The 12,716-nt window shown below is 43.5% G+C and overlaps 1 protein-coding gene across 1 annotated transcript in view; it reads right to left on the bottom strand.

Annotated features, from left to right (window-relative positions):
* INPP5A (inositol polyphosphate-5-phosphatase A) overlaps positions 1-12,716 on the bottom strand; it is a 146,192-nt gene that overhangs the window by 69,726 nt on the left and 63,750 nt on the right. The window contains exon 7 of the mRNA XM_027692165.1: positions 10,854-10,973. Within this exon, the coding sequence (XP_027547966.1) occupies positions 10,854-10,973 (120 nt within the window). The remainder of the gene's footprint in view (positions 1-10,853; positions 10,974-12,716) is intronic.

Below are 12,716 nucleotides of genomic sequence, written 5' to 3'. Positions count from 1 at the left end.
GGTAAGAACGGAAAAGACACGGAAGTGGATAAATATCAGCAATTTGGTCATGGAAGAGAGCAGCTGAACATGATTCAGTGTGACAGGAGGCACTGTGATTTGGCTAAACCATTTCTCAGGGCACTTTGTAAGGAGGATCAGCAGCATTATTCTTTTAATAGCCATGTCTAATGCAATAGCCAGCTGGGTTTTGTCTCAGACCAAGGTATCAGCATCAGGTCAGAAGGTAACATTCTGTTTACACGATTATTTCCTAAAGCACTTATCTTCTCCTCGGTGTGAAAGTTGACTTTTCTGTTTGTAAGGAGGCCTAAAGAATTGAGGGAATGGGAAAAATTAGCTACACTGAGCTGGAGCTGAATGGCATTAGGTGGGAGGTCTGAGAAAGGCTGTGGCGGCGCTCAGCAGGACACCTTATTAGCCGCGTCACCGCAGTTCATTCAGGCAAGCCATACCAGTGTCACCAGCATTCCCACACAAAGACAAAGTTCTTCACACAGTCTATAAACATGCCTCCCTGGCCAATTCATCCTAACTTGACACCACTGAAAAGAGGGCCTTGAGGGTTTTGGGTTTTTTAAACACAACAATAACATAACAAAACAAAACAAAAACCGTGCAGCTCTGCCAAGCAGGCTGAATGGGGGAGAAGGAGGGACACTGTCACGTTTCTTGGGAAGGAACAATCCAGGGGTCAAGCCATATTTTATTCAGTGAGCAAATTTTTATAATAACTAAATGTGTTTAAGCTAAATACCAGCTAATATGAGCCCTTACATCTTCCTTGTGCGACTTCTGGGGTAAGATGCCATCTCTCCTCGATCTCTTTTTTCTGCACATTAACCACACATGGGAGTTTCAGGCACAAAAGCTTTTACAAAGGACATAGAATAGAAGCTTTTAGAAAGGTTGGAAGGGACCTTAGCATGTGACTGCCTGTATAAAAATGTCCTCTCCTGAGGAAAGTAATACGAAGATCACAAATAGCACGCAGAGACGAGAGGACAGCTCACTCTGGTTGTGGCCATCATTTCTCTGGTGAACCTGCTCACCTTGTTTATTGCTGAGCTAAGCAGAGCTTGGAACCACAGGTTCTGTGTGGAGCTGAGCCAGCAGAAGCAGCACTGGGCTCCATCCCTGCAGGGACTGCACAAATCCTCTTGCATTGGGTAAAGTGTTCAGGGAACACGTGGGGCCACTCACACCCTCGATGTCAGAGCCTGGGCCCCTGGCCCCATCCATGGCAGGAGTCACAGTGCCAAAGACATGATCAACTCATCTTTCTTGGCTAGTGAGGGTCTTACCCCAACAGGGAATGTTTGGAAAGAGGGAAAAGAAAAAAAAAAGGCAGAAAGTGACTTGGCCCTCCCGTTGGCGGGAGCCAAGAGCTGCTCTGGAGGCGGCAGGTGACCTATGGATAAGAAGGTTGTATACACACCTTCTTTTCCACAGACCTGTAATGCCAAAGGTAGTAACAGCTCCTGCAGTGACTTCTGGTGGAATGTCACGGAATGACAACAATGAAACCTCTCTCCTGCCACAGCCATGTCTAGGAACTGAAGACCAAGAGGACGGAAATACTAGGTTTTGGCTTACACCAACCCAGACACAGGACTACCATGTGGCTGTTCAGATTTCTGCTGTTCCTATCTCCATTGCTTTTTCCTTTCTAAGTTTTACTCGGAGATCAGCTTGCACACCTGCACCTCGAGAGCTGGTCCATGGGGTGTCCACCTCTGGCAGAGGTTTCAGAAACAGCTTTGAAACGGAGCCCCATCCTCTCCTGCATATCACCCCCCTCCTGCAGCCCTGACAGTGCTCAGTGTGCATCCGTTTGCAATTCCAGATACACATTTGGGGACAAATTCCAGAAAAATCCCCATCAATTCTGAGTACAAGTTACCTGGTGACTGACTGTCTAAGTGTGCCTCAAAAGCCTTAATAGAACTGCCTTCATTGGCATGCCCAAGGTGGTGTAGCACTGTCATTAAAAAGATAAAGTTTATAATATTTTTGTGCCTTGTTCTTTCTGATATAATGGCTAAAACCTATTAATAACACCAAAACATCTCAAAAGGTCAAGCACCATACAGCAAGATGAAGGGAATTGTCAAGAAGCTTAGGCAATCATCTTAGCACTCAAGACATTTGCCAGGGCTGTTTAACTAATATGTGATGTTCACTTTTAATTTCAATATAGTGCCATTTGGGCAAAAATGTTGTATTTTTTAATTAATTACAATGTCAGCAGCTATTAAGATTAAAAGAAAGACCACATCAATAATAAATACTTAATCCAAAGAAAGGATTACAAGAAGAGCAATAAAAATCAATTTTTAGAGCTGGAAAATTGTGACTTTTTCCTCACTTGACTGGTATTTTCATTATATTGACAAACCCATGATCTTACCTGACACTGACATTCGCCTAATGAAATAGCAGCCCTGGATAATGATGTAAGGACTTGTCAATTCTGCCACAGGACAACACAGCGCTACAGCACCGGCGTTATCACACAAAGATATTTCGTGCTCTTCAGCTGATGTAAGAAAAACTACAAGAAGAAACCAGGGAAACTGTACAGCTTTTTGAATCTTCCTTTACTTTATCATGGAAGATTAACATCCTTCTGCACAGCTTCTGAGCTCTTCAGTTTTGGTGACACTTGGTGCTCAGCAGGCAGCAGGTAACTGCTGGATCTTCATCTGCATTAAGTCGAGACATTGCAATTCTCACAGGGCTTGGATGTGGAGAGCAAAGCCAAAATCCTGTGCTTAGTGTCAAAAGTGCAATAGTGAGCCAGAAATAACTAGGATATGCAGCAATGGGATATTAATCCATTAACTTCTTAAGGCTGGGAAAAGTATTTTTTGTGACAAATCTAGACCTCAGACCAGAGGCACTGTCTGTCCTGAACCCCTCCTGTATGGGAACGGCAGTGGGATAGTTAAGGAATTTTGTCAGATTTGGGTCTTGCCAGACCTGCAACAAGGATGTTCCCCAGCCCCACCTCCTGTGATGGCTGTGTGGGCAGTGGATGGTGACAACACTGGCCATGTCACCCAAGGAGCACTGCAAGTGACGACCTGCAGGCTCCCAGTGGCCTGGCCTGGGGAACAGCTGGGCTCAGGGGGACTGTGAATTGAAAATAAACCCAACTGCTTCTAGGAAAGGGCAATACAAATGACTCAAACCCAGAGAGACTTCACTTGCAAAGGACTAAACAATGCTCAATGGTGAAAAAAGCTCACGAGCAACCAATTTTACATTATCCCTTTGAAAATCGCACTACAGTGGAGCACTGAGCTAAGAGAGGGAAAAAAACAGGGGTGACGTGACAGAAACATTTGAAGTGCTAAAGAGAAGGGAACAACCCTCTTTCCAAAGAGCACAGTGATCAAAAAAGTTAGAGCTGTCAACACTAGGTTTGAACAAAGAAAATTCTAGTGGATAGAGAAGCAGCAGGACCTGTTTCTTTGCTGAAGTGAGAAACTGAATCACCTTGGCTGCGCCTTAAAACTGGCACCGACGGAATGAAGATAAAGAAGCTCCATAACAGGTGAGGCAGCCACAGCCACTGACCTGTCCAGTCACAAACAACATCTGCCCAGCCAGCTACAACCTCTCCAGCTCTTGTAGAGGCAGACAAGTGGCTGGAAGTTCTGTGCCTCACATCTGGGTACTTCCCTGTTAGGGAGGATCTGAATCTTTCCAGGACATCGAACACAGGATGCAGAGCCCACAGCCTCCTCCCACAGTACTCCAACCTTTCTGTGGCAGTCAAAATGTCCAAGGTGACTACTGGCCTGGTGCCCACAGGCTCCAATGGGAGCAGAATGGGGCTCTTTCAACCATTTCTCCATTTTATAACTATCAGCTCATAGCATCAGCTCACAGTCAGCATTGTAAATAAAATCACAATAGCAATTTATTTTCATTTCTCTGCAAATGAATAAGAATTGGATCAACAGCCCATATAGATTCTTCTTAATTGAATCATAGCTACCCTGGAAGATTATATGGCTATAGGATAGGAGATTTGAAAAGGCACAAACCACAATGGATGCTATGTCAGTGTCACCTTTAGCTGGACACTAATGACTGCTCTTCATCCAGCTCCAGGCTCTCTAAGGAATAAATTACAGTAAAGAGAAAATATAACTCAATGAGAATGTGGCACACTCTGCACATTCTCATATAAAACCATTTTCTGAGCAAAATCAAGCAGGCAACAAGTTATTTGCAGCCATTTCTTTTTTTAAGAGGCATTCTCTTTCCTTCCATGGCGTGTTTAATTGCACTCGTGCTCCTGGGAGTGGGACTGTGTTACAGCACACCCAACCTCCACTAGAAAGACACAGCAGCCAACAGGGCAGCTCCGGGAGATCCTGTTACTGGAAAACAGGCAAAAAGGAGTAGAGCCCTTAGGGAGGATGAGGTGGAGGTTCTGAGTGCTGCAAGATCAGCCCCAGACCAGGCAATCCCTGACTGCCATCACCCACATCGACACTCACACAATCCTGGACTGTCATCACACACACCCACACTGCTGCACAGGGACTGGGTGGGAAAACAACTGTTGGAAACCCCTCCAGGAACCCTCAGAGCTTTACCTGCAGCATTTCTTCCAAAAGAGCCACAATTCTATCCACACTGGGCAGGCAAAGTGAAGACTAGCTTAGTGTATCTACTCTATTTTTTCTTTAAGTGACACCTTTCTGTGCGACACCTGCAAGAGTTCTGGATTTTAGATGACAGATCTTTGCTTCCAAACATACTATTGTTTACACAGATTTACCATGAGAGAAAAAACCAGATCTTTCCCATCTGAATAATGCTGAAAATTTATTAACAAGCTGTTAAGTTATTAATTAATGCCAAAAAGAAAAGAAAAAAATAAGTTACCATTTTCATGGCAACTATTCTTTTTTTCTTTTTCAAATAGTTCTTATATCAGTGTGGTATATACGATTATTGTAAATAAAATACATGCGTGGGCAAGACAAAAGTAACAGAACGTCACAACTTAGCGTTTTCTCTTTCTTAAACTTGCTGAGTTTTAGTGGAAGTGGCTTTTAAAACAGAAAGAATGAAGAAAACTTGATGTTAAGATGAGTACAATTCCCTTTTATTTAGAATACATTGTAGGTACTATTAATTAATGCCAATTAATTGATTAATTAATACCAAAAAGGAAATCTTGAAAATAACATATTAAAGGCAAAAATACTGACTAGGACAACCAGAAACCATCATATCCACTTAATATGGAAGTGTATTTATTGTGTCCTTAAAATTATACTCCTGTATACTTTCCCTTATAATGCATAAAACACAAAATTATTTTCCTGCTAAACATATAATCTAAATAAAATTCACAATATGTCTGTGCAAACAGGAAGGACACATGAGTTCAATTTTTGACAACTGCATCAAAGAAGCAAAAGCTCGAGCCAGCAGAAAAACAAGAAGCAAGGAAAAGTGTCTTTGGCTGTATTTGACAGGCTGAAAGTAACAACACAATTTTGCTGGATTTACTCTTTAAAGAGCATATTATTCAAACACGCTAATTTTGAGAGCACTTAACCTTCTTTTAAGGGGGGGATGACCGAATATTAATGAGCTGAGCCTCGGGTGCTTAATGAAAAGCTGTCGATTTGAATGTGATCCAGGGGTTTAAACCTTTGTTAGAAGACATTTGACTGGAAGGTTTATTTGCCCTGGGAGTGCTTTCTATCCGAATACACAGAAATTTCGCTAAACATCTATAGGCACATGTTAAAATCACTGTTGTAAAAAACAAATAAAGTAAAAAAAAAACCTAAAAATAAAAAAACCCAAAACAAACCAAAACACTGTCCCAAACTCTTGGAAAGCGAGCTGCTCCAAGGATCTTCCCAAATGACCCAGATCTTTAGAGTGAAGTTTTCCTTTGCCTAGAAACTAAGTGGCTTTTCTTTTGCTCATTCAGCTGCTAGTTCTGGGAAAAGCCCAAAGAGAAACATTTAGATTGGATGGGTCTTTGAGAAGAGGTGACAGTTGACTGATGAGCATCCATAAAATGACAAAGAATAGTTGTGTGGAGCCGGTGCATCACATCGCCTCTCCCTGGGAAACTAATTGCTCTGAATTGTTAATAGTAACATTATTTTTCTGGCAATCATTTCTTTTGAATACCCAAAATGAGCATGAAACAGCTCCTTTGACCAGACATAAAAGTTAAATGTCCCAATGTTGATCAAATTAACTTCAGCTATGTGACAATGGACTATATTTGTGAGAAAATAATGAAGGGCACAAAGGGGAGCTTTATGCCAAGATTTCACAGTTGTAATGTAAAAATGTTTCTGTTGAACTAGGCCAGGGAACATTTCAATAGGAAAACAGAAGAGCACTGTCACTTTCTTTAAAAAAAACCACATTCATTTTATGGATCTGAATGCTCGAGATAATTTCAGGAAGTTTAGATGGCTGGCACGCCAAGAGCCTCAGATCAGGCTAACACCTCACGTCCTGCCCTTCCCAAACTCTCCTTCACACTGTTAAAGGGCCCGGGCCTGCAGCTTCTCCTCATTCCCCAGCCCGGCTCTTGCATTCGCACACTTTTCCCCAGCAAGTGGCCACAGGACATGACTAACATGCCGATATGATTAATTAATATAACATATGCACATGCATTAATTACAGCAGATGCATGAAAGACTAAACTAAAATGTAAACTACATTTCCTCTCTTACTCTCACTTATAGCTTACACCCTCTAACTTCAGAAAATACAAAAAAGCAAGTATTATGCAAATAGGGCTAACTGGACATGGGAATTATCCAAAATGGGCCCAGAAGAAAGTTTTTCCCTCACAAGATACAAAGCAGATGTTCTTATTCTCATTTTAAAGCAAATTCAGTTTTTATTGTACCTGTGTCTACCTGGAACAACCAAACTGATTTGTGGGAGCTCAGTTGGGGTTTACATTGGTGCTGACAGACTCATTACACACCTCAATTTTCTACATACACACTGTATTTGTAAAGATACAAGCAAATATTTGCTTAACACCAGTGTGATTCCAACTCTCCTGGTCTTTAAAGCATCCATCTGACACCGTATCTTCTTCTCCCTTGCTAAATGGCAAATATCAAATTCAATCTGGCCCAGCACATACCAGTGCCTTTAACAATGTTCTTGCTATTTAATTCATTTTTTAAGCTATTAAAGCTAAATCACTGCAGATTTAGCTTCAAACTAAAAGAAAAACCTTTCTACTCCCCAAACATGCTATTAGGATTATTAATAGATTCCCTCACGAGAAAAGTTTTAGTGCAACTTTAAATCATTCACTCGACGCTTTTTCCTTTGTTTCCCCCCCAACCCCTCCCCTGCTCAGAAATGCTGGGATGTCATGCAGCTTCGTGCCTATGTGTTAAAACGCTATGTTAAAATAATTTTGAGGAAACCAACTTCCCTGGCAATCTCAACAGTTAAGCTGATTCATTTGAGCTTTATTTGCAAACCCTTTCCTGGTTTGCATCCCAAACTCCTGTGGTAGCTGTTGCCCAGATGAAAGGCTGTACGTAACTCATGTTTATGAAGATGCAATGTGAACACAACTGCGCTTTCACTGACTCTCACAGTGACCTAAATCAACTGTGAGAAGGTGTTTCTGTTTCATTCAGTGAAGGTTTAGCTCATTAAACTGTTTTCCTTCTCAGCATTGTTCACTGGGTTTGAACTGCATCGCTGTTAAATGCTCTTTAGCAGTTTAAAGGCTTTAAAGGAAAAGACTTATCAGTCTCTGTTTTTAACAGCACTAAATCTGCATTATTAGTTCATGCAGATAAGGGGATTTGAAAGCTCAGCTTGAAACCTCTCTCTTCTGTATTTATCTGGCACTGCATAGTTCCAGTAGCTCAGCTGGAAATGTAGATCTATGAAGCTTTAAAGAGAGATTAAAGCCAAGAAAAGAAGTACTTTCCCCCTATAGCTGTTCTCACTTTCCCTTTTCCTGCTGTCTGAGGGAGTGCTGGTGGACAATGGCCAAAGATGGTTCCCAAAGCCCCTGAATGGGGACACTGTTGGTGGCAGCATTCATTCAAAGTGAGCTTCAGTGTATTGTCCTCCCCAATCAGCAGATCAGAATAGAGTGTGCTGGTGGCTGCCAAAAGGTTACCCCTGCCGATGAAAGGGGCTTCCCATTATTCACTGCGCTACAAAACTCCCCCTTTGTGCCCGCCAGCCCATCACTGCTCTGTGGAGGTCCGGATCTGCGGCTGGCTGCTCCCTCAGAATGGACAATTCATCTACAGCGAGCTCACTGTGCCACTGGGCAACCCAAAATCCAAGGGCTCCTTTTCTAAGGACAGGGGAGTCGGGGCAGTTTTTGGCAGTGTCACATTTTAATGATATACCGTCGTGACATCCCTGACCCACAGCTGACACTAATACTACAGTCTATTACCTTACCCTTGCCAGGGCATCGTGGGAGGTCCAAAGCCAAAATTAGCTAATGAAGCACACTGTATGCTGCAAACAAGTGTGCAATAAATAATGCAAAGGGGTTGCACAGGTTTCCCTCATGCAAAGCATAAGACAAGCAGAGGAGACCAATGGATCCAAGGAAAAATGAAACAAAAATAGGCCTTTCCCACACTGCTCTATGTAACAGAACTGAAGAATGTGCATTTCAGACTGCACCGAGAGTAGATCTCGATCTTCCTGTGCCCCTGTCCCCTAGATCAGGGATCTTTTATGTATTTATATTTATATACATGCTATGTATTTGCAAACCTTCCAAGTGCCTCCACTGTTTTCTGATGCTTTGAGCAGTTTGCAAGTGATGCAAGAGAAGACATATTGGCTTTTTCCTGCTCATCCTTGGATCACCCCAAGGGTGCTGGTAAATTCCTGTTTAGAGCAATTCCTGCTCAGCCCCCTGCTGGGGGAAAGGCAGGCTCTGCTATCCCACCTGCTGGCCCCCACAGAAGAGAAAACCACGGAGAAGAAGGAAACTTGGGAGAGAATGTGTTTGGAAAGGCATTTAGACTCCATGTTTCAAAACCTTTTTCAGTGAAAAGCTACACAGGAAAAAATCACGAGATATTTTCCAACACATAACCTGGTATGGCTCAGGAGTGTCTGAAACTTCCAGGCTGGTGCCAGAGAGAGCCAGGAGAGCTGACAGCTGCTTGTGGATGGGGATCCCTCCCGCCTCTGCCATGCGCAGGGTGGCTGTGAGCAGTTGCCAGAAGGCAGCGGCACAGCAGATCGTGTTGGGCACAGCAGATTGTGTTGGGTAGCACTCGCTCACAAGTCCTGGGCATGTGCTCCCTCCCCTCAGCCACCAAGGGACCAGCCCTTGTCACCCATGTGGCCCTGACTGATGGGCTGTGCTGGGCTGTGGACGGGGCTCAGGACCCCCGGCTGGGCTGGGACCCCCCCCCCCAGGGCTCACTCCTGGGAATGGTAGAGGTGACACCAGCCCAGCCCTCTCTCCAGAGAAGGGCACTGGTGGCACCATCTGGGCTTCCCTTGCCCAGCCCTTGCTCCAGGAAAAGGCAGCAGCGGCCTCGCACTCATTGGGGGTCTTGTTTCAGAGTTCTCCAAACCCAGCACCCTACGGCACAATGGACAGCAGGGATTGGGGCAGGAAAATTGCACAGGAAGTGCCCTCATTCTATTCCTTCCAGCCTCAGCAGTTTGTTTTAAGCACCCCATTACACCAGAGATCACAGAGAATGCCACAGTTGCTCTCAAGAGACAAGTTAAAGCTCTACTTCTCAGGCAAACATGAAACCAAGCGACACCTCCTAAGAGAAATACCTGCTTATTCTGCCAACACACCAATGCCCACACAGAAACATTTTTTTTTACTCAAGAAAAAGCTGTATTTTTTCTGACTTTCTAATTAGGGGAGCTATAAGTTGCTGGGTATTTTGGGGATTCTCCTCTATATTGTAGCACTCATCAGATGAACCACTCTGTAATACCATTATAACCGATGTGGTAATTTAATTAATACCAGTGGTGGCTGCACACAAATGTTGTGTGGCTGCTGAGACGAGCTGCCTGCTGCATCCAGCCGGTGTGGAGATTAAAGCACCACCGGCTCCATGTGCAGGGAGCCACGAGGAGAGGCTGAAAGAGCCAGGTTTGTTCAGGTTACAGAAAAGATGTCTGCAGAGGACTCTGTTGCTGGCTTTATCTATTTGGTAGTTACAGAAAAGACAGACCAAGACTTTGTTCAGCAGGGCATGCCAAAAGATGGGGATGATGGACACAAACCGCTTTGAGGAAAACTGTGGCTGGATAATAGGGACAGAAAGTTCCTTGGTGAGGGTAGTCAAACACAGCAATGGATGGCCCAGAGGAGCTACAAACCAAAATGTGTGGAGCTGCTCAAAGCTCAGCTGGACAAGCCTTGAACATCCTGATCTGCTGTTGAAGCCAGCCCTGCTCTGAGAAGGGGGATGAACAAGGGACTCCCAGAGGTACTGTCCAACTGGAATTAGTCTGTTATTCTGTAACTGAAAATGCACTTGAATGGCAGCTTTATTAGATGCTACACAGTTTAAAAAGAAGCTAATCAACTAGCACATTTAAAAAAGAAACCTGCTTTCTACTCTGCAACTTCTGGTGTCTTCAGAGTGGTTCTCCCAAATCAGGAATTTGGCTTTAAAGAACGAGTGTCATAAAGTGATCTCCAATTGGCACTGTCTAGAAAAAACTCTGGCAAGTAGTAACCATTTTTAGGTGACAGAATAAAAACCTCTACATTTCTGAGTGTGCCATTTGAAACATCTTTCATAGCTGCTTACGAACACAGAGATTGAGAGAGGCCAGGAAAGGCTAATACATACCTATCAAGTACATAGCCAAGAGCCTTATGCCGTATTCCTGAGTAAACCGATGGGCTTGTTTCCCAAGCAATTAAATTGGAAGCATCATGGAAAAGATGAATGTTTACCAAGTCAAAGGCACTATGACAAAAAAGGAAAAAAAATAAAATGATTCAGGATAAAAGAAAAAAAACATTTGTTGCATCAGCAAAGCATTCAACATAACAACACTTACTGTATTCGCTCTAATGTTACCTTAATATTTACTCACACAAACTTAGCAGGTTAAGCTATCATCATCAGAAAATTGTCAAGGACTAGCATCAAGCTAATGACAGCTGGGTAAGACTCCATCAGTACAGTATGCACAACATGAAAATGAAAAAAACTACTGACAGGAGAAGGTTAATGATGTTAAAGGCTAAATCATGTCACTGCAACTCCCTATGTGCCCCTGTGTGGAGAATGCCAAGATAACACACCACTTCCAGTCAGGAAGAGGACCCAGGCTGCTTCCCTCGGGCCATGCCTGTGGGACCCAGACTCACAGACTCGTTAGGCCAGACAAGTCCCCTAAGCCCACCTGCAGCCTGGTAGTGAGAACATGGACAGGCTTTGGCCCAGAGAGGCATCAGCGGAATCCCCAAGCTGTGCTCAGGGAGGTTCCCAGACCACGATGGAGTTGGGAATGGATCTGGACACAGCAATGACGGCAGTGAGAACAGCGAGCACAGTCAGACACACAGGTCACCCAGCATGAAGGGCTCTGCCAGAGATCCTGGGGGAGGTATCTGGCTCCAGGGAACAGCACATCCTGCCCACTGAACTCACACTGAAGAGGAAGTAGAACCACTACACTTCTACCAAAATACAGAATTACACAACATGATGGCTTGAGATGTCCAGCCCTGTTGGCTGAAGGATGAACAGGAAGAATCCCTGAAGGACAAGGAAGTTCCCATGTCACCAGTTCGCCTCGTGTGTGAAGGTATCTATAATCCATCTCCTAAATGTGCCTAAAGCTGGCTTGTTCTTAAAACTGATGACAGACCTTCCACCTACAATTTCCCTGTCCTTAAACTTAAACTTTGATCATATTACCTATTTTCCTGCAAATTAAACTGATTTCCACTCCGTCTGCAGAGCTGACAGACAGCACCCAGTCTCCCTGGTGCGTCCAGCCAAGTGTTCTCACTCTCTACTCAAATACTCCCACCATTCCTGACTCTCCTATCCTTTTTCCAAGCACACCTAAAGCACAGCACTCAAAAGCCAGACAGAGCACTCTATCACAGGCCTGGGCAGCACTCAGGTAAATAATTACCACATCTTTCCCCTTTGTGTCCTTCACAGGATCTATCTATTAACACATCTCAGTAAGATAATAATGAGCCATATTAAATTCTTTCGCCCTTGATCCTTTTCTACAGCAGGGGTAATGAGTCAGTTATTCCCCAATGTGTATTGCTGCTTTTGAATTCTCCTCTCAAAGTGCAATGCTTTTGCACTTCCCTGACATTCATCTTCCAATACTACTTCCTCAAAAATATCAAAACAATTGTGGTTGCTGATTCTGACCTCTGATATACTTGCAAACATTCCCAAGGCTGGTGCCCTACCTAAATTTTATAAGTGTATTCTCTACTCCATTCTCTCTACCAAATATGAACTATGTATGCAAACTGCATTTAAGACTGCAATGCATTCAGGGCACTATCTTGCACCTACGAAAACATTGAGAATTACAGGAATAGAAACAAATACCTCCCCTTATAGTCAAGATCGTAAAAAAAAAAAAGGCAAAATGAAAGTGCATATATTTACGTAGTTCCCTTCCATTTTTAATTAATGTGAAAACTTGCCTCAAGATTCTTTAGTTCTTTA

This window comes from Neopelma chrysocephalum, unplaced genomic scaffold (assembly GCF_003984885.1).
Source record: "Neopelma chrysocephalum unplaced genomic scaffold, ASM398488v2 Primary Assembly neopelma1_85, whole genome shotgun sequence".
Taxonomy (NCBI): domain Eukaryota; kingdom Metazoa; phylum Chordata; class Aves; order Passeriformes; family Pipridae; genus Neopelma; species Neopelma chrysocephalum.
The sequence above is the reverse complement of the archived record's forward strand: the minus strand, read 5'-3'. Positions and strand labels throughout refer to the sequence as shown.